We start from the raw sequence: 21324 nt of genomic DNA, 5'->3' as shown, positions 1-21324 counted from the left end.
AGAGAATTGGACTTGCACAAGTATGGTTCATCCTTGGGTGCAATTTTCAGATGCCTGAAGGTGCCACATTTATCTGTTCAAACAATCAAGCTAGTAAGAGTGTGTCATTATCCACAGTGAAATGAGTACTGTCCCGATATGGGCTGAAAAGTCACTCTGTCAGGAAGAAGCCATTACTCCAAAAGAACCGTAAAAAAGCCATATTACAGATTTGCAAATGGACACTGACATCAGCCAGGAAGCTAGAGTTTGGGAGCAAATGGGTCTTCCAAATGGACAGTGTAACCAGTTTGGCAGTAGGCTTCAGGTCAAAGTGGCTTAAGGATAACAAAGTCAGTGTTTTGGAGTGGCCATCATAAAGCCCTGATCTCAATCCTATTGAAAATTAATGGGCGGACTTGAAAAGGCATGTGCAAACAAGGCAGCAAACTTGGCATGAATGACCCAAGTCACACGGTTTAAAGGTAATGATACTAAATACTAATGAAATGTGCGTAAAGTAATGAAAAATTGTCAAAAAAATCCAATCTCCCATTATTTTGACATTTAGCAAATAGAATAAATTTTGGTAATCCTAATTCACCTAAAACAGGGAAAGTTTAGTCTGATTTCACGTCAGAAAAAAAAGCCTGCGTGTCTTTTTATAGTGTATGTAAACTTCTAGTCTCAAGTGTACGTCCACAGCACCCACTGCACCACACTCTCCTGCACTCTTCCCTCCACACTCACACTTCCAGGCTGTTCTCAATATGGTGAATGTTCCTTCCTTGTGCCTTAGGTCCCAGAGCAGGTCAAGATCATCCCGGTCTCGGTCTGGATCCAGGTCTCGCTCACGGTCCCCCGCGAAACGCAGAGGAACTGCCAAGTCACCACCGTAAGACCCACTCCTCACTTTAAACTAGTTTAATCATGTTTCAGTAGTTCTTTCTCCAAATATATTTTTTGCTTTTATTTGAATTATTTTATATATGTACAACTGACTGCCAGTGCAGTGCGATTTGGGACTCACGCTGGTCCCACAAGATTTAGACAGTCATTGAAATCTATACGTCCTGCCACACTGACCTTGGCATGCGAGTACGGGTCCGGGCAAGGTGCAGGGCTGCGGAAAGAATCTGTAAGAAGTCTATTTTTCCAGGATACCACAGCAGTCTGATGCAGTTTTCAGGTCATTAAATGTGTGTTATTGCGTGAATCCATTTGAAACTGTGTTGCTTTGGTCAAATACGCACCACAGTTGTCGTGGCTGGTGTAACAGGCAATCTACCGCTCAAAGTATGTACCGGCCCCGCCTTGCAGTCAGTATAAATCCAGCGTAAAAATGTAATTAGAATACTTATCCATTTTGCATTTACTCTAACCACCTTTTGGACCCAACAGTATGTACTAACTATCCTGTGTCCCTTCTCTCTGTCCTCTATATAATCTTTCTGTCTTCTGTCCCTTATCTCTGTCCTTTATACCCCTGTCTCTTCTTTGTTCCTCCGGGCCCATCCTTTCTGTCCCATGTCCATAGCCCCGTGCCCTCTCTGGGAGGCCTGCCCCCCAAACTGGCTGTAGACTCAAGGCTCGGAGAGGAAAACAAGGGCCACCAGCTGCTAATGAAAATGGGTATGTTTCTCCATTCATTTTGGCCTTTCCTCACTGCTTTTAGCTTGTCGCCACCTGCTTGTCTCCATGGAGACATTGCTTTGCTGTGAGTACAATGGTAAGGCATTAAACATATCTACCTGGCTTTTTTTTCAGTTGCAGGTGTTTTAATTACTAAAAAATAACTTAAAAGCATGAAAAAATATCCATCAAATTTCTTTCACTTTAGCCGGTACCAGGTCACAGAGACAGCAGTTTAAGCAGGGATGCCCAGACTTCCCTCTCCACACATACTTCTTTCAGGTCTTCCTTAGGGGATCCCGAGGCATTCCCTGGCCAGCCGAGAGACCTAGCATAGTCCCTCCAGCATGTCCTGGGTCTTCTCTGGGGCCTCCACCCAGTGGGACATGCCCGAAACACCACCCCAGGGAGGCATCCAGGAGGGAGATCTGTCACTAACTATAACTGGTGACATAACATGCTTGTGTCCATAGGGATGGATATAAAACCATACTGTGGAACATTTTAGGCAAAGCAAATAACTACATGGAAACAAGCAGGTGGCAGATCCTCCACCAGAGAAGTTACATAGTGCATGTACTTAAATGAATACTGAAGATGTATTTGGGCATAATGACTTTAAGATTTTCTCAGTCATCCTGTCACTGTAACTAGGTTGGCGTCAATAGGAAGGGCATCTGCCTTAAAAATGTGCCAAGTGCATATAGTTAAATACTTCATAATGGTTGGGACTGGATTTCTTGAGCCTGAATAATAAATCCCAAGCCCAGACAATGATCCCTCTTTGTTCCTGCTGTGGTCTTAACAGTGGAGAATTGTAACTGACTCACATGTTATGTTGTTGTGTGCTGTAGGCTGGAGCGGCTCCGGGGGGCTGGGAGCCAAAGAGCAGGGCATCCAGGACCCCATCAAGGGAGGAGACGTGCGTGACAAGTGGGACCAATACAAGGGTGTGGGCGTGTCCCTGGATGACCCTTACGAGAACTACAGGAGGAACAAGAGCTACAACTTTGTGGCCCGCATGAAGGCCCGAGAAGAAGGTGCCAGCTCTGATTAATTCTAGTCCCAGGTTCTGTGTTGGAGTGGAGGATGTCAATACTATATTCTAGTATCCAAAAGGAAATCTACTTACATACTGAATCTAAATGTTGAAACTACCAATTCTGTATTGGTGCCCATTATTTAATTCAGCAAATACAGAAACTCACCTTGGCAGGCTTAATTATGCAAAATAGATTTTTTTGGAACGTTCTACCATGTTATAATGTTGTTACCTCATCAAAATCATCCCTGAAGAGGTATTATGTCATCCATGCATGTTTGAGTAATCTAGCAATCTCTGGTTGGCTTGCTTGTGGTTAGCAGTACAATCCTGTTCAAGGCTTAGCCCACAAGCCTATGTCACCCAAACTCACATGAACATAAAAATAAAAATAAAAATAATAATGCATTTTATTTATAAGCACCTTTAAAAACACCCAAGGACACTGAATAAGATAAAAATTAGATAAAAACATACAAATACAATAAAACATGACAAAAAAACTGATTGATAAAAGATGTGTGATTGGTTACGAGAGGTAGGACACTCTAAACAGGTGAGTTTTGAGTCTGGATTTGAAAAGTGGAAGAGAGTCTAAGTTGCGGAGATCAGGAGGGAGAGAGTTCCAGAGCTGGGGGGCAGAGCGACTGAAAGCCCTGTCCCTCATGGTCACAAGTCGGGCAGAGGGTACAGTGAGCTGGAGAGTGCGGGGAGGAGCAGGAATGTGGAGGAGGTCAGATATGTATGAAGGGGCTAGGTTGTGTATTGCTTTGAAGGTGGTAATTAGTATTTTGAAGTTAATTCTCTGTTTTATGGGGAGCCAGTGGAGTTGTTGTAGGACGGGGGTGATGTGGTGGATAGTGGGGGTCCGTGTTATGACGCGGGCTGCAGAGTTCTGAAGGAGCTGCAGTTTCTGGAGGGATTTATTGGGATTTATTTACATGAAATACACTACAACTTCTCAAACCTGATGCAATATGCAGTCTTTTCATGAGCGGGATATATGCTGATCGTGTTGTAACAGTGCTGTATAGCAAGTGTTAATTTGTTGTTTTCTGCAAATATAGCAATTTCATAATATTAAAAGGTAACATGGTGATCGAAATATGTTTTATTAACAGTGAAAAACACCATAGAGGTGTAATACCTGAATACCATACCATATGAAAAGTTTTTATGTTTTTCCAGTTAGCACTTCCTTTGGTTTGGTGGGATAGTACTTGTAGTAAATATTTCCCATAGTTTTACATCAGTCAGGTGGCGGTTTATGACAACTAATGCCAAATAATAACTATTAGGAACACTTCGCAAAGTTTTTTTTGTAGCAAATTCATATTACATAATACATAATTCTGTTTTTGAAATGGGTAATTCAGTGTTTCCCTACCAGGGATTTCTTTGAATAGAATTTTTTTTTTTTTTTTTGTAGTTAATTTTACACATTGTTAGAATGGTCCAAAATTCTCAAACAAGCTATTAAAACAAGAAAATATAATTGTATTTACCTACCACTCGTGTGTCATAATTTTTTTTTTTTTTTCTTTTGCAGTGAATCGAGAACCCCCAGAGGCTCCACCCACAGACTGATGACATCCCCACATTTTGTTGAAGTCCTTTTGTCTTTGTATTTTTTTTTTACTGTAATAAGTTTTAGATATACTTGTTTCTGAATAATGCTTCATATTGTCACCATCCAACATAAATAAAGTCTGTGAGTGCCTTCTGGCTGTACTTCTCTTTTTGTCATAGTGCTTCTCTTTTCTCATGGTTGATTTTTAAGGCTGCATGAGCGATTGGGAGTGTTTACAGCATATGTCTCCTGTTCATTAATACTGTCACAACTGAACACATTCTAACTGACCTGATTCATAGTGAAAATTCTTTATGGAAATAATGGATAACTATACACAGATTGTAACACATGATGGGAAGGAGGTTTAATTGCAAACATGGTGCAGTTCATAAATTCAGTTGCTCTACTTTAGATTATTTCAATGGTTATTTAATATTAATGGAAGTGTAATATTAAGAGATTAGACAATTTGTGTTTATTGTGTGTTATTACACTAGTTTAGAACTTGTCTTCTGTCTGATAATTAACAGCTAATACATGTTGCATCTAAAAAAGTTACTCGACTACTTTACATGCAACTGCAACATGCAGCTTATTGGACATTTTGCAATGCGTTATTCATTCAGTCCAGACCTCGTGATGAGAAACTGTTAGTGTAGTCATAGCTGCCTTGCAATACACCGAAGAGAGGCTGCCTCTCTGCGCAATCCCCCCCACCAACACTCTTACACCACATATAAGATTTAAGGTCATAATGGCAAAGTTTGCACTTAGACTCACTGCCTGTCCAAAATGTTACGCCCGCAAAATGTTTCGGCATGTCCCGGGACAGGGTGGTGCTATGGGGACGTGCCTATTCCTGTCGTTTCAGGGTTGCCACGGAGACGGCTCGCGCTGCTCCGTTACTATGGTGACGGCCAACAGACTGAGGTACTTTCTTGCACAGGAAACTAACGGAAAGTCGAAAGAAAAAAAAAACTGCTTCTTACTTCGGTACAGAGTTGTGTAGATCAGCCGGGGCCATGTACGATGATCTCCGCATCGAGTGGATCCGCCGCTGCGTGTGCACCTGCTTCCACCTGCCCGGCAGACCCAACAGCTTCGACCGGCTCATGCAGCTAGACGACGGGGAGCCGCAGCGGACAGTCAGCCGTTTCCTCAACCGCGTGACCGAGGAGCAGACACCCTCATGTCTGCTATTTTTCAAGAGTGTGCGGGAGGAGGAGGTGGAAGTCCGGATTCCCATCGGTGAGAAAAAGTTTCCCATCTGAGAAAAAGTTTATTATCTGAAAATAGGTTTAAAAAAAATGTCACAAAATTACACCTTTGTGAAAGTTGTAGGTGCCCTGGCTGTCAGCCGAACATGAGCAGTTTGTGATTACATTGCGCTCTAAGAGAAAAATCCTTTCTGGGCAGGAGGGATTTTTTCACTGTAGTACCAATGGGTGGCCACTAATCCAACTCGAGACAGCTCTAAATTAGTAATACCCTATGCTGTTATGTCAATAGATCCATGGTATAGACTGCCCAAGATATGCAAGGCTAGCCTGCTAATAGTAGCTGTCGAACATGCAGCTTATGGAATATAATAGCAGGGTGTCTGGCACAGATATATAGATGGATGTGAGGGCAGATATGTTTTATTACTTGTACATTGTCTTGCTCAGTGTGCTATGGCAAACCATTTGTGTGTATGTGTGCTGCTTGTGTAGTTTCAGAGGAAGCTGAGCAGACCGAGCAGAAGGATGCTGATGGTTCGGAGACTGAGGAGCAAGAGGAGAGTGAGGCCGACCCTGTCCTCAGCTATGTAAGAAAGCCACATTTCTGCTCTGAGCATCTGTAAGGGACCAAACAAGGGCAGACAACCAGAGATGGAGTGACTTTTAAGTAGACTTGCGCCTTTAATCACATTTTAATCAAGTTGGAGATTCAATGATTTCTATGACCAACTTGGGTGTTTTTTATGCAGAGGTCTACAGCATATATGGTTTGGAGCAGACATAAGACTTTGGAGGAAGAAATCTGACTATTTTTGGCACTGAAGTGTATGGTTTATGCTCAGGAAATTCCTATTGACACACATGTATGTTTGTTTGAGATAAGATATTTATGTTTGTTTGAGATCAGACCAGATCAAATCTAAACACAAATTCAAAACAATCAATATGAAGAAATTCACTATTTATCATAGTGTGCAGCAGTTTAAAGGAATTGTATGTAGTCTGTTTTCAAAAAGGTTTTACAGTCACAACTGAACCAGGGTTGCCAGTGCTTTAACCTGATGTTAGAGGACACATACAAGTTTTGCTCATTCTCATTATATGGACAACGTACACTGCAGTAGCAGAGGCACTGATTAGCTCTTGCCTGCTGGGGAGGAGCTGAGAGCATAGGCCCCGGATATGGACATCCAGGTAGAGGGGCCACACGGGCCAGATCATAAGACTTTTCAGAGGATACTTGAGCAGCTTTTGGAGCACGATGAGCTACTCCCTGGCCTCCAAAAGTTCTTAGTAGTGGTCAACACCAACCTCCATCAACTGCAATTTCAAGGTTTGTCTTTGGGATGCTCTGTAGTAGAACAACAGATCAAATCTTGGTATGGTAATGGTAGGTAAGGAATTTGCATTAACAATAACTGAGGATATAACTGGAGCTTGACAAAAGACTTCATGACCATAGCATTAGTGCTAACTTGCATACGTAAATTTGTATCTTAGTTAGCTCTGTCAGCTCATCTTATGCTTCTACTCCACAAATCCTGCCTTTGTCATGACTAGTGTTTTTAGCTTCTGCAGAGTCTCCACAGGCAGAGGATCATATGAAACTATAGTGTATCTGTAGATCATTATTTGACAGTTTGTTCATTATAAACCAGAACATTGGTCAAAAACCACTTCATAGAAACATGTTTATGCAATTACAGCCCAAACAGTTCAACAGTTCAAACCAACTGGATTTCAGCATTGAAACTGGCAACCTAAACGAAAGACTTATGTGACGCTCATTCTGCTTTCTGATTGGATAATCAACAAAACACCATATTATAACATTAACAACTTGGCCATCATGTCATCAAATTCACAAGCTAGCATTAGCCAGCTGCAGTTTTTCATTTAATCACACTCACCTTTCATATTTAACACCTTAACAGGAGAACCGGTGTTCACGTGGATCACAGGATCCATAAAATGTTTTGTTCATTACCAGGACCAAGCAGTAAACTACCTCTATAGACATAGAATGTGCCGGCTCCTATAGTGTTGTGACACAGGATCAGCTCTTGTCTCTGATGCGTTTCAGAGAACGGAGCTGCAGGTGGTCTACCACACGGAGCTGCAGCTGGACATAGACCACTTTCCCCCAAACTACAGTCCGAACACACTCCGAACTTTCTACTTCTTACGCACTACAAATGGTGAGATCTTTTCAACATAAACTGTGCTGCCAGGACAGGTATTTTAAGTTACTCCTTGTGTGTTGTGTTCAGAAATAGTGGTGGAGCCTCGAGACATGGAGGAAGCCTGCACAGTGCTGCCCACACTCTTTGAAATGGGCCTGATGAACAGACCTCCTCTGGTCATGTTGAGGGACAAGCTCACACATGTGTGTAGTCTGAAGCCTGCTCTAGCACAGTCTGTGGTGGTGTTTAAGCATGGATGTGTCCCCAGGTGTTCCTGCCATCTCTGGCTTGGCAGCAGAGGTGTGCTGCTGGGGAGGAGCTGAGAGCAGAGGCTCCGGGTTTGGAGATCCAGGTAGAGGGAGCAGAGGGGCCAGAGGGGTCAGATCATAAGACTTCTCAGAGCATACCTGAGCAGCTTTTGGAACGCGATGAGCTGCTTCACCGCCTCCAAAAGTTCTTAGGACTGGTCAACACCAACCTCCATCAACTGCAGATTCAAGGTTTGTCTTTAGGATGCTCTGTAGTAGAACAATAGTGTGGTGATGGTAGGTAAGAAAGGGCAATATGGCTTAAAATGTATATTACAATATAAGAAAGAGGATATTTACATTGACAATAACTGAGGATATAACTGGTGCCCAACAAAAGACTTCATGACCATAGCATTAATGCTAACATAAATCTGTATCTTAGTTCTGTCAGCTACACTTCAGTGCTCAACTTTTTGAATTACAGTTCAAAACTGCAGAGATGAGAGACCCCACCTCTTCATAAGAGTTTTTCCACCATAACAAGCAGTAGGCTTCAAGACGTGTTTAATTTTTCAGAAATGGCTATGTTCAATTGCCATTCAATTGAACACTACATGTGTGACCCAGAGTCAATACAGTGAAGTAGATAGGTGAAAATAGCAATTTTTCAGAGCACTCAAGTTTTGGATGCAAGATACATACAGTATTACTTAAAGACAAATCAATCAAAACCCAACTTTGAGTAAACTAATAATGAGGGAACACTGGTATAACATGTTTAAAAGCTCACAAAAGTGGATTTGACATATATTTCCCCTTTAAGTAAACAGATACACTATGTCTCTGAAGTGTCTCATTTCTCACTCATTATCTCTGCTGTGTAGATGAGATGCAGAAGCTGCATGTGCCTGACCTGGACCTGGATCAGGACACGGAGGCGCTGTTGTGTAACACTGAGCTGCTGGACGAGCTGGAGCAGTGTCTGATGAACTGGCAAACTCAAATCACTGTGGTGATCGAGGAGCAGCAGAGCAAGAAGCCACAGGTTCCACTGCACTGCACTGTCATCATTTTTAGTTCACTAAAATATCATATTTTTATTGGGTATATTAAACTATTGATACTTTGCAGTTGATGTCATCAACATTCCCTGGGGGTGTGATGCTAACTGTGGACACTGCTCTGCCTGAATCTCTGTTGCTCTCTTGCAAATGCTCTTGTGCCCCCCATCTGTTATAGAATCTGAAACAACCAATCATTGCATATAAGTCAGTTGTTATGGGCTATTACACTTCTATGGGGTATGAATTGTAAACACATAACATTTAGATCATCATCTTATTATTATCACCACATTTTATTATTTTAGCAAAAGAAAAATATAAAATCTGTCAACTGGACAAAACGTAGGAGTGAAGGCGTTTCACTGTGTATCCAAGTCGCTTCTTCTGTTCTGGTCAGATTATTAGTGGACATTGCCTTATATCTATCTAAAGGGAGGAGCTAACTACACTGAAATTAAACACCTATTGTTTAGACTTTCTGTTTGTAGGCTAGGTCTATTGTGCTACCCTAAATGTGCACTGTGCCTGAGTCCTACTTAGCACAGTCATTGAAGCTCCTAATGACTGATTTCACACCTATTAGCATCCTGGCTAGCCATATTGTTTTCTTTATTTTGCTTTGGGTCTGAGGAAGGAGTTACAGATAGTTATAGTTGTGAAATCTCTCATTAGGAACATATTCACTCCTACAATGTTTTGTCCAATTGACAGATTTAATGGGTAATGTAGACTTGTGGGCTGAGCATTGTACAGGATCATGCTGGAGGACTTGAGTAGTGCCCAGGAGAGATTGTTAGATTACTCAAACATGCACGGATGACATATAAAATCAATTCAGGCATGTTTTAATGCATTGTAATATGCTAGAAAACTCCAGAAAGTTGATTTTAGAAATCCTGCTCCTTGTTTACAGGCTCCTGGGCCCTTAGCGGAGATTGTCTTCTGGCAGGAGCGCGCGTCTATCCTGAGCGCGCTGAGTGAGCAGGTGAAACAGCCGGCTGTGAGGAGGGTCCTTGATGTGATGGGCTGTTCTCAGAGTGGGACCATGCGCACCCTAGAGGCCACCTTGGCCGAGCTGCACAAGTATCGGGTGGAGGCAGATGAGAACCTCTGCTTTGTGAGCACGCTGGAGAGACACTTTATGGTCAGTCTGCTGGATGTCCGTCAAAGGGTTGATTTATTCCTCTTTCTGCAGTACATGTTAGCCTGGGATCCAGACTAGAGCTGCAACTAATGTTGTTGCATGTACTATTGTAGGGTTGCAACTAATGATTGTTTTAGTAGTAGACTAGTCCTCAAATAATGTTTAGAATAATCATTTAGTCAAACTATTATTTCTTTTGTACACTATAGTGTCGTCAAATTGTTTTGATACTAAAATGTCAAACTCAATTTTGATACTAAGGAATAGGCTCGATACTCAATACCGATTCTGATAGTAAAAGGCTTTTACTATGGATCAGACCTGGACGACTGAGGGTTTACACGGATACTGATTCTGATATCAAAATGATAATAAAAACACTCTTTATTTAGACAATAGAATGTTAATTTCATAGTACTTTCCTTTATATTACCATGTGGCCTTATATCGCTTTAAACCCTCAATTGTCAGGTAGGTTCCATCATGGTCCATGGCTTATACTAGTGTATGTAGTCTTTTACTTGTTCTGATACAGCTCAAGATCATTCTAAAGCTATTCAGGAAAGGTTCATTTCTTCCAGTGAATGTGATTTTTTTAATATCAAAATACCTACTCAAAGTATCTAGTATCAGAGTATCTTGTTTCAATACATTATTCAATACGTTTAGTGTCAAAATGTGATTTTGGATACTTTTGGCAACCCTAGTACACTGTCCAGACAACGATTACGATGACCAAAATATCACTAACAATATTTTTTGGGGTTGACTTCATCACAGTTCGGTTAATCATTTCAACCCTAATCCAGATGATGCTCTCTATATATTCTATATTCCTCCCACGGCATCTCAGGCCAATTTGTTTTTTGTATTAATTAGTGAAAAAGGAAAGACATGTCAATGCTCAGTGTGTGGAGCTGTGTTGCTGTTTCATAATGTATTTTTGTCTGTCTTGAAGTGTGAGAGTATTATGAAAAGTGTAATGTATTCTTATGATGTGATAGAACCTGGCTACGGGGAAGAGCCTGGCTGTGGTGCTGGAGACTCTGCCCCCTCTGATGAGCAGTCTGGGCACCGTGTGGATCATTTCCTGTCACTACAATACAAGCGAGCGCATGGTGCCTCTGATGGAGCGCATCGCCTGGCAGCTGTGTGAGCGCGTGCGCCAGACTGTGCGCGTGCAGCAGCTTTTCACGTGTGTGCGCCTTGGTCTAGTGCAAACAGTCTTTTTTTAATTTTAAACATGTCCAGAAGAATTGACAAAAAGATTGAAATATGACAAACTAATATAAGAATCACACTTCAGCACATGTTTGTATAGATGGTTTGTTTATTTTCATGGTACTTCAAAAATTGCAGCCTTTGTGATTTGCTAATTCAGTCCGTTCAAATTTCAAATTTTGATTCAGTTGCAATTAATCTTGTAGCCCTGATTCAAAATAAAATGGCCTGGACACATAGGAGCTTGCATTGTTTTAAGAGGTAACTAAAACCCTCTGCTTCTATGGTAACTTTAAGGCTTTAAGACCTACGTTGTAAATAGAGCTACATTACTAAAAGCCATAACCCTCATCATTGCTGTGATCCTCCCAGGCAGAGGAGAGACATCGCCATGGCACTGGTGTGGGATGCGAAGCAGGTGCTGGACCAATGGAAGCGCTCATACTTCGAGATGCGTGCGGACATCGAGGATCTTGGCCGAGTGCGACGCTGGGAATTCGACAGGAAGAGACTGTTTGAGCACACAGACTACATGGCCTCTGTTTGTCAGGACCTGTACAACGTCCTCCAGGTGCCACAACCACTGCACTAGAGCACACTAAAAAGTCATCCTTGAATTGATCAGAGTGCAATGACAACAATGGCCAACACGTTCTGACACGTTTTGTGAAATGTGAAAATTTGCCTATTCAGTTGACATTGATTGCTTGGTAATGGTTTCCTCTCAACATCCTCTTGACACGTTGGTATAATGTCAAATATTCAATCTTTACTAAAACTACAGTTGAGCTACAATTAAAGGTGCACGAAAATTCAAACAATAACAACTCTCAGGGGAGATTTTTGTGCACCTTTCTGCATGACCATTAGGGACCAATGTTCTAATTTCCTGTCCATGCCCCCTTCAGTATGATAATGAATGATCCACATCTTATGTGGTCCCTCTAGATTAATACCTCCTCCCTATGCATTATTCAGTCACTGGTTATACTGATGACTTCTTACCAGTGAGGAGCAGTCAGGTGTAGCAGGTAGGGGAGGGGCAGGTGAGTAAGAGCAGACACAGCTGGACAACCTGAGATACTGCCGTACAGCACTCAGGGACCATCTCCAGATCTTGAGCTAGTCTTGGTCAGGACTACCTTAGGTGTTGGATTTGACCTAATGTTCCACTCAGACACAGAAGAATCCCACCTCTGCATAGAAACCCTGAACCTTCTTGCTATATGACCACCATGTGTGCAGTTCTGGAGACGCATTGGAGACGCATTGACTGTCTACCAAATGTGTCCTGGTAAAAAAACAAGAAAACTAGTAGTACGCAGCCACCATGCACAAGTCACTTTGGTTTACATCCAAATAATTCTTTCTTCTTTCCTATATAGTAATTTCATTTAACACATATTCTACAGTTGTGCAGACTTCTATGGATAGCCCATTGAGCGAAACAGAGGATAAAACTTGTTCACTACATGGTCACTAACTTTGTAGGTGAAGGGTATGAAACCTTCTTGATATTATTTTCATGAGATGAGCTGGTGGGGACCCTCCAACAGAAAACTTACATACTGGACCTTTAAAATAAGAACCTTCATGATAAAACATAACACTGCTGATGCTTCAGTCACTTACAGTTTACAGCTGAATGTTAAGTGTGATTTCTTTCATAACTTAGGATAACTACTGTGGGGAAAAAAAGTATTTAGTCAACCACCAATTGTGCCAGTTTTCCCATTTAAAAAGATGAGAGAGGCCTGTAATTTTCATCATAGGTTCACTTCAACTATGAGAGACAGAATGTGAGGAGGGAATCCAGGAAATCACATTGTAGGATTTTTTATGAATTAACTGGTAAATTCCTTGGTAAAATAAGTATTTGGTCATCTACAAACAAGCAAGATTTCTGGCTCTCACAGACCCGTAAGTTCTTCTTTAAGAGACTCCTCTGTCCTCCACTCATTACCTGTATTAATGGAATCTATTTGAACTCATTATCAGTATAAAAGACACCTGTCAGCGACTTCAAACAGTCAGACTCCAAACTCCACTATGGCCAAGACCAAAGAGCTGTCAAAGGACACCAGAAACAAAATTGTAGACCTGCACCAGGCTGGGAAGACTGAATCTGCAATAGGTAAGCAGCTGGGTGTGAAGAAATCAACTGTGGGAGCAATTACTATAAAATGGAAGACATACAAGACCACTGATAATCTCTCTCAATCTGAGGCTCCACGCAAGATCTCACCCTGTGGGGTCAAAATGATCACAAGAACGGTGAATAAAAATCCCAGAACCACACAGGGGGACCTAGTGAATGACCTGCAGAGAGCTGGGACCAAAGCAACAAAGGCTACCATCAGTAACACGCTACGTCACCAGGAACTCAGATCCTGCAGTGCCAGACGTGTCCCCCTGCTTAAGCCAGTACATGTCCAGGCCCATTTGAAGTTTGCCAGAGAGCATTTGGATAATCCAAAAGAGGATTGGGAGAATGCTATATGGTCAGATGAAACCAAAGTAGAACTTTTTGCTAAAAACTCAGCATTCTTTCTCCTCCAAACACAACCTGTTGAGTTGCATCCAAAGAACACCATACCTACTGTGAAGCATGGGGGTGGAACATCATGCTTTGGGGCTGTTTTTCTACAAAGGGACCAGGACCACTGATCCATTTAAAGGAAAGAATGACTGGGGTGATGTATCATGAAATTCTAAGTGAAAACCGCCTTCCATCAGCAAGGGCATTGAAGATGAAACGTGGCTGGGTCTATCATTTTCCAGATCTCAACCCCATAGTTATGTGTGGTGGCATTTTACATCTTGCCATAGGGACTGCAGTTGGAAACTAGCTGTATAGCTAATACTGGCGCATTTACAGAAATGTTGATTAATGTGCATTGTCCCTATTCAAATAAACTAATAAACCTAGAAAATCTTAAGAGGTAGTTGAAAATCTGTGTTGGCCAGCGACAGCCCAAAAACATCACTGCTCTAGAGCAGTGGTCCCCAACCTTTTTTGCACCACGGACCGGAATAATGTAGGTTTTATTTTCACAGACTGGCCTTCTATGCGTGGCAGATAAATATGGCAAAAATGCAAAAGTGCATAAAAAATACAACTCACCATACTGCTGCATCAGTGGGAGCCCTGCACTTGTTTCTTCTTTCCTTCTTGCTCATGTTTGTTTCTTTCAAAAAAGTCTAAACTCTCTTATCTTTTAATCCCGGGTGCTTAGTCTCAATGTGCCAAAGCAGTGTCGAAGGTTTCATGGTCTCATTTGCTTTTCCCCACATATTACGCAGAGCGGACTCTGCGCGTGAGAGTCACCTGTAGCGACAAACCCATATTTTAAGTAGGACTCCTGGTATTGTCTGTTAAATTTAGCTTTCTTTTTCTTGGAGGTTGTAGGCTCCTCTTCTGGCTCCTCAATTTGCCTTTTCTCCTTTGTTAAAAAGCTCTCCAAAGACTTTTGTTTTGGCTTATTTTCACTCGATTGTGGCTCTACTTTTGGGCGACGTGTCCAATGAGTTATACGTGATACGTCATCGCGGAGGACAAGAGCAGATAATATACTTGCCACTACATCAAATTGATTTCTGTGGCGATTTCCTCTCAGGATTTTCATTATATATCTAGGGACAAGCTTATTAGCGCATCATGAGGGACGGGTGAAAGTTACGTCGGAGAACATACGGTCGCTGATAAATTATTTACTGTTTTTGTGTGGCCCGGTAGCAAATGCGTAACGGACCGGTACCGGACCTCGGCCCGGTGGTTGGGGACCACTGCTCTAGAGGAGATCTGCATGGAGGAAAGGGCCAAACTACCAGCAACAGTGTGAAAACCTTGTGGAGACTTACAGAAAACATTTAACCTCTGTCATTGCCAACAAAGGGTATATAACAAAGTATTGAGATGAACTTTAGTTGTTGACCAAATACTTATTTTACAACATAATTTGCAAATAAATTCTTTAAAAATCAGACAATGTGATTTTCTGGATTTTTTTTCTCATTTTGTCTCTCATAGTTGAAGTGTACCTATGATGAAAATTACAGACCTCTCTCATCTTTTTAAGTGGGAGAACGTACACAATTGGTGGCTGAATAAATACCTTTTTGCCCCACTGTAAATGTATTAATTTCATGTAGGCTCACAATCTTAAGCATGTATTCTTCTGCTCTGCCTGCTGCTGTTCTGTCCCCTTCTCTGTCTAATAACCTACATGACAAGTAGCCTAAATATAGGTCTAATATTTAGTCATATTGCAGACAGGAAAACATGAATGAAACAACAAGAAAATGCTGCATAGCCGTTATTTATCTCTAATCAGACTCATGATAAATAATCAGCTGTATTTAATATCACAAGCATACTGCACCTTTTCAAAAGTGTGTGTGTGTGGGGGGGGGGAGTATGCCTTCTTAATGAATGGGCATGACACCCATGTGCAGGTTTTACAGGACTTCTACAACATCTTTGGTCTGGAGTTGAAGAGCGTGACTGGAGACCCCAAACGGATTGACGAAGTTCTGAGCTGCGTGGACGGCCTGGTGCTGCCTATGCAGGACCTGACCTTTGACCCCTTCAGCATCTCCAAGATGACCAGCTGGAAGACTATCATGCAAGAGTTTGATGTCACTGTAAAGGTGAGACCACACTATGTAACTTTTTAGATAGAAATAGACCATCATAAAAGCTTTTTTTTTTTTTTTTCCGTTGGGTTTATTGCACAGAAAAACATGTGTTCTTACTGTGATCTCCTCAAACTGAAGTCTTATTTGGCTTGATTGTTTCCATAAAAATGTTGTTCCTTTTGCTATAATGTCCCAGTATGGCATAAAGCATACCTAAAAAGTGAAAAACAGAACTAGTTCATTTTGAACGGTTTGCAATGGCCCATAATTATTATACTGGCATTGTAGAACCCTGTTTCTATACTCCAGGAGTTAAACACCTCTACACAGTAAGTCACTGACGCCAGGATAGGTTTAGACTGTTCTTCACATGGCAGGTGTGAAACTGTAATAACACAATACAGCATACATTAGCTTGAAAAGAAATATGGCAAGTAACAAATATTCTAACCCAAATGCACGCTAGTAACTCAACATAAATTAGCATGTAAATTAGCTTGTAAATAGTAATTTTTTTGTACACTTTAACTGCTTAAACACAAATTATTTATGAATACCTTTAGGTTTTTAGACTTATAGGGAATGCCTTCCATAAACTTATTACAGAGTAATTAACACATGTCAGCCAGCGGAGACCTTTCTTCTATGTCACATGCACTACCGCACATGACCTGTAGGGACAACTTCTTGTTTTTATTAAAGGGCCAGAGCACTTGGCCGGACTAAAATAGACAATAGACAAAATACACTGGTCAGAGCAGTTATCCTAATAATTCACCATGATGCGTTTGTTGATACTTTGCAGCTGATGTCATCAACATTCCCTGGGGGTATGATGCTAATGTAGGCATTGCGCTATCTGAGGCTTTTTTAGACTTTAATCTGAGCTTTGGTTTAATACTCTTTGACTAGAAAGAGCTGGTTTAGTTGGAACTACAAATGATGACCTTAAAGACCTCAAAAACTGCTTATACCGTATATCTGTCCTGGAGCAAGACAATTTTTAACTCCTTGTTTTCAGGAGATTGAAGGAGAAGGCATCCACTTTATAGACCAATCCTTCAAGAAGCTGCGCTCCTCAGCCACTGCCTTCGACATGCTGCTCAAGTTCAAGCACTTAGGAACCCGAGAGGCCATCAACAGTCACCTCCTCCGCAAGTTCACCGACATCCTGGCACAGTACTGCAAAGAGGTACACAAGCACACCCACTACTGCTCCCTGCTTTGGGTGAGGGCATGGCAGCTGGGCGTGCACTGGAACTGGAGTTTTCATTTTCTGTGTGTATGAATGGGTTTATAAATGTGCAGTAGGGTAATCTTCCATCTTCTTGAGTCCTGGCAAAAAGTGAGCTGTTAATTAATATAAATCTGTCTATGGCTGATCAAATCTACATAAGTATATATCATATTCTTGGACCGTACTATGTCTATAGCACCTACCTGGACAACTGGGGGATTACACAGATATGACGCCACATGTTTAGACCTTTACAAATAGCTCTTAGTTTAGTTTACCTTTCTGTCTCCTCTCCAAGAAGACATACAGTTGAAACCAGAAGTTAACATACAATGTATAATACACGTAGGCTTTTTTCTGTCTGACATGAAATCACACTAAACCTTTCCTGTTTTAGGGTAAGTGAAATTACCAAAATTATTTCTATTTGCTAAATCTAAATAGGAAGAGGAAGTTTTTTTTAAGACAATTTTTATTTACTTTCTTCAAAGTCAGAATTTTACATACATTTCATTATTATTTTGTACTATTGTCTGTGTAAACCATCAGTCCTCCAGGTCTGATCCATAGCAAATGACAAAATTTAAATCTATCAACTGGACAAAGAGTGAAGACGTTTTGCTGCTCATTCAAGCCGCTTCTTCAGTTCTGGTCAGATTGCTGGTGGCCATTGCCTTATATCTATCTGAACAGAGACTACACTGAAACTGTAAACAATATTATATACTATTGCTGTTAAACTGTATGACTTGGATCAAATGTTTTGGATATGCTTCCACAAGCTTCTCACACTACTTGGCAGGAATTTTGGCCCATTCCTTCTGACAGAACTGGTGTAGGCCGCCTTGCTCACCCATGCCTTTTCAAATCTGCCCATAAATTTTCAATAGGTTTGAAACAAGGGCTTTGTGATGCCTCTAAAGCATTGACTTTGTAATCCTTAAGCAACTTTGTAACCAGTTTGGAAGTATGCTTCAGGTCATTGTCCATTTGGAAGACCCATTTGCGACAAAGCTTTAGCTTCCTGGCTGATGTTTTGAGATGGGGCGTATTTCCACATAATGTTCTTTCCTTTATTTTGTGAAGTGCACCAATCTCTCTTGCAGCAAAACAACCCCACAAGATGATGCTGCCACCCCGATATTTCACACTTGGGATGGTGTTCTCAGGCTTGCAAGCTTCCCCTTTTTTCTTCCAAACAAACAGAAATGTTTGTTTCGTCAGACCACATGACATGTCTCAAAAAATTAAGGTCTTTGTCCTGTGTGCATTTGCAAACTAATTTATGTCTACTAAAAATACTATTCTGAGTGCCTTGAGAAGACAAAAAATACAGTTTCAGGAATGCAATTCAAAATCTTTCCACATATGTTCAGTCTTGATTTCATTTTCCATCTTTTGTGCTGTAGGTGGACACTATAAATGAGATCTTTGAATCGAACAGAGACAACCCAGAGCTGATTCTGATGGAGCCCCCGGTGGCAGGGGCCATCCGCTGGGCACGCTCCCTCATGCACCGCATCCAGAAGACCATCCTGCCCTTCCTCAAAGAGAGAGACATGATGAGCTGTGAGGAAGGCCAGCTGGTCAGTCCACATCAGTATTTCTATACAGGGAAGTAAGGGGGTGTTTAAGTAACAGTGGTGGAGGGTGTTAAATGTTCGCACACAAAGGTGTGCAGTTTGTCTCAATTGACTGTTATTGAGTGCTTTTACATGTGCTTGAGTATACTGGTTTGAGGTTTTTTAAGGTAATTTTCACACTGCCACTAATAAGGTTGACATAAAAGAACATTTGCTCCCAGAGCGGTGTGCTTGGGCCATTGTGAATCCAACAGTCACATTCTGGACCAAGTAAATGGTTGTTTTTTGTGTTTGTCCATGGAAACACATTATCTTGATTTCAGTATTCTGGCTAAGCCAGTATCCAGTCCAAATGATAGGCCTTTTGAAAACATATTATTTTGTCCAACCTTTGTTAACATTATGCTATATTCTGTAGCTGTTCAAATAGGGTCAAATAGGTGCTGGTAGGTATTTGCTTTATAGTTAAGGTCATACAAGAATTGAAATGATCATTTGAAGGTGTATGAATTAAAAACGCAGAGGAGCATGGGATAAGGAGGGCACCTGCTCATGACCTCAGAAGGTAGAACCAAGATCTTTAAATAAAGACCAACTGAATAGGCTTTTTTAAGTGGAAAAAACAGGACTCAAGGCATGTAAGATGTGTGCACTTTGTTTGTGCTCTCATGACTTGTAGTCATTAAGTGTGCTTTCTGTTCCAGGCTAAAGAGAAGTACACGGAGCTGGCCCTAAAGCTGAAGGAGTACCAGGCACAGAAGTATGAGACCTGGAAGGGAGAGGTCCAGAGCAGGCTGCCTCTGCTGCTCAAGAACCCTCTGCTCCAGGCCCATAGCCCAGCCAAGCCCCAGGAGGTGAGCCACAGACATACACATACGGGGTGTAAGGGAACACACCAGGAGCCCATTGTTTAAAATTATTCTGAATGTTGTTTTTTTTATTATGAGAGTTATAGGCATATCAATTATTACATCAGGGAGATGGTGTTGCTACTCCTTTTTGAATCCCCATGCTCCAAAATAAATATGCAACAGCAAAATTTTACAAAAAGATATATATCAATATTTAAATATCAGGCAGCAGAAAACCAGTTACAGATGGATAACCACAAACCACAAGTTAAGACCTTTACTACTATGTAAATACTTCACCAGAGGAAACGTCTTGTTTATAAATGTAGGCATTTGTGTCTTGAAGCTCAAATTCAAGACAGATAACTTTCCAGGCAGGTGGTGGACCTTCCATGTGAAAAGTTGAACAATATGTAAGATTCAGACTTTAAATACCATTAACCTTGACCTAACTATGTTCCTAGATACAAGTTAAACATCTTCAAACCAAGTATAGCTTTTACTGGTAACAAATGTATTGGTGATTTATTCTTGATTACAAAAACGCTGGATATGATGGCCAAGTTGTTTATGTTATAATTTGGTGTTTTGGTTCTCAAAATTATTATCCAGTCAAAAACTGGAATGAGCCTCACATGAGTCTCTCATTCGGGTTGCCAGTTTCAATGCTTAAATCCAGTTGATTTCAACCTAAAATGACTCTCTGATCTGAATCGTCACCACCTGAACCACAGCACCTGCAGCCAATCATTAATCAGTGCTACTGCAACCTCTGCAGCTCAGTGAGTGAATTCTGGACATTCTGAGCTTTCACATGAGGCATGGCCTCTCCATTTACTGAGAATGAGAAATGTTGTATGTGCCCTTTATCTGCAGGTTAAGGCACTGGCAACCCAGGTTCAGTTGTAATTGTAGTATCTTTTTAAAAACAGTAAGAGCTCAGGATATATACAGTTCCTTTAAGCTGGAGAACCCATAATAAATCTGAAACTACTGGGCTTATTCACATGAAATAAAAACTGACACAAAGTCTTATTTGTCTGTGCAACTGAACTAAGATTAAACCAATCCCATTCTTGTTGCTGGATGTGTTGTCAGGTTTCATTCGAGGCTGGCAACATTCTGCAGAGGAGTATTCGATTCTCGGTTAACTTTGCTACAGAAATCCGACAGATGGTGGCAGAGACCAACGACCTGGTGTCCATGGGCTACTCTGTGCCAGACCTGGTCAGGAACGTGGCTCTGCAGGAGGGCAAGTTCATGAGGTAACCAGGCGAGGGCAACATTGATGAAAAGAATTTTAATACTCAGAAATCAGAAATGTATTTTAATAGAGGTTATGCAGATAACATTACAAAATTCTGAATTTTTAGAATGAGTGGCAACATTATATGTAAAACACTTCTAAAATGTGAAAAAGCTGTCACAGTCTAATAACAAATATAAAAGTCTACCACACTGCTAAATAGGTATTTAGTTTGTAACTGACATCTAGTGGTAGAAAACCAGTTAACAGTTAAACAACAGGGACACTGCAACTACAACAACTACATATACCACTGATACAGACTTTGTGATGAGACACTGTTAAACTAAACCTTTCGCTCCTTAAACAATATGTTTCTGAGTCTGTGTGTTGAGGAGATTAATTGTTGTGGGGCGAAGTATCCTTTATCTCCCCCTATAGTTTGCTAACAAGCTAGCTA

The 21324-nt window shown here is 41.2% G+C and overlaps 3 protein-coding genes across 3 annotated transcripts in view; 2 read left to right on the top strand and 1 right to left on the bottom strand.

Annotated features, from left to right (window-relative positions):
* The window catches only part of dohh (deoxyhypusine hydroxylase/monooxygenase), a 272673-nt gene that overhangs the window by 18227 nt on the left and 233122 nt on the right, over positions 1-21324 (bottom strand). The window lies entirely within an intron of this gene.
* cherp (calcium homeostasis endoplasmic reticulum protein) overlaps positions 1-21324 on the top strand; it is a 142999-nt gene that overhangs the window by 11975 nt on the left and 109700 nt on the right. The window contains exons 17-20 of the mRNA XM_033965357.2: positions 779-874; positions 1517-1611; positions 2466-2651; positions 4203-4364. Coding sequence (XP_033821248.1) covers positions 779-874; positions 1517-1611; positions 2466-2651; positions 4203-4240 — 415 coding nt within the window. The 3' untranslated portion in view covers positions 4241-4364. The remainder of the gene's footprint in view (positions 1-778; positions 875-1516; positions 1612-2465; positions 2652-4202; positions 4365-21324) is intronic.
* dnah10 (dynein axonemal heavy chain 10) overlaps positions 5249-21324 on the top strand; it is a 90052-nt gene continuing 73976 nt past the window's right edge. The window contains exons 1-14 of the mRNA XM_055221542.1: positions 5249-5474; positions 5939-6033; positions 7530-7644; positions 7717-7832; positions 7898-8129; positions 8765-8925; positions 9858-10088; positions 11093-11283; positions 11682-11880; positions 15765-15959; positions 16969-17139; positions 18594-18770; positions 19472-19621; positions 20717-20883. Coding sequence (XP_055077517.1) covers positions 5249-5474; positions 5939-6033; positions 7530-7644; positions 7717-7832; positions 7898-8129; positions 8765-8925; positions 9858-10088; positions 11093-11283; positions 11682-11880; positions 15765-15959; positions 16969-17139; positions 18594-18770; positions 19472-19621; positions 20717-20883 — 2426 coding nt within the window. The remainder of the gene's footprint in view (positions 5475-5938; positions 6034-7529; positions 7645-7716; positions 7833-7897; positions 8130-8764; positions 8926-9857; positions 10089-11092; positions 11284-11681; positions 11881-15764; positions 15960-16968; positions 17140-18593; positions 18771-19471; positions 19622-20716; positions 20884-21324) is intronic.

Source organism: Periophthalmus magnuspinnatus, chromosome 4 (genome assembly GCF_009829125.3).
Source record: "Periophthalmus magnuspinnatus isolate fPerMag1 chromosome 4, fPerMag1.2.pri, whole genome shotgun sequence".
NCBI classification, from domain to species: domain Eukaryota; kingdom Metazoa; phylum Chordata; class Actinopteri; order Gobiiformes; family Gobiidae; genus Periophthalmus; species Periophthalmus magnuspinnatus.
The sequence above is the reverse complement of the archived record's forward strand: the minus strand, read 5'-3'. Positions and strand labels throughout refer to the sequence as shown.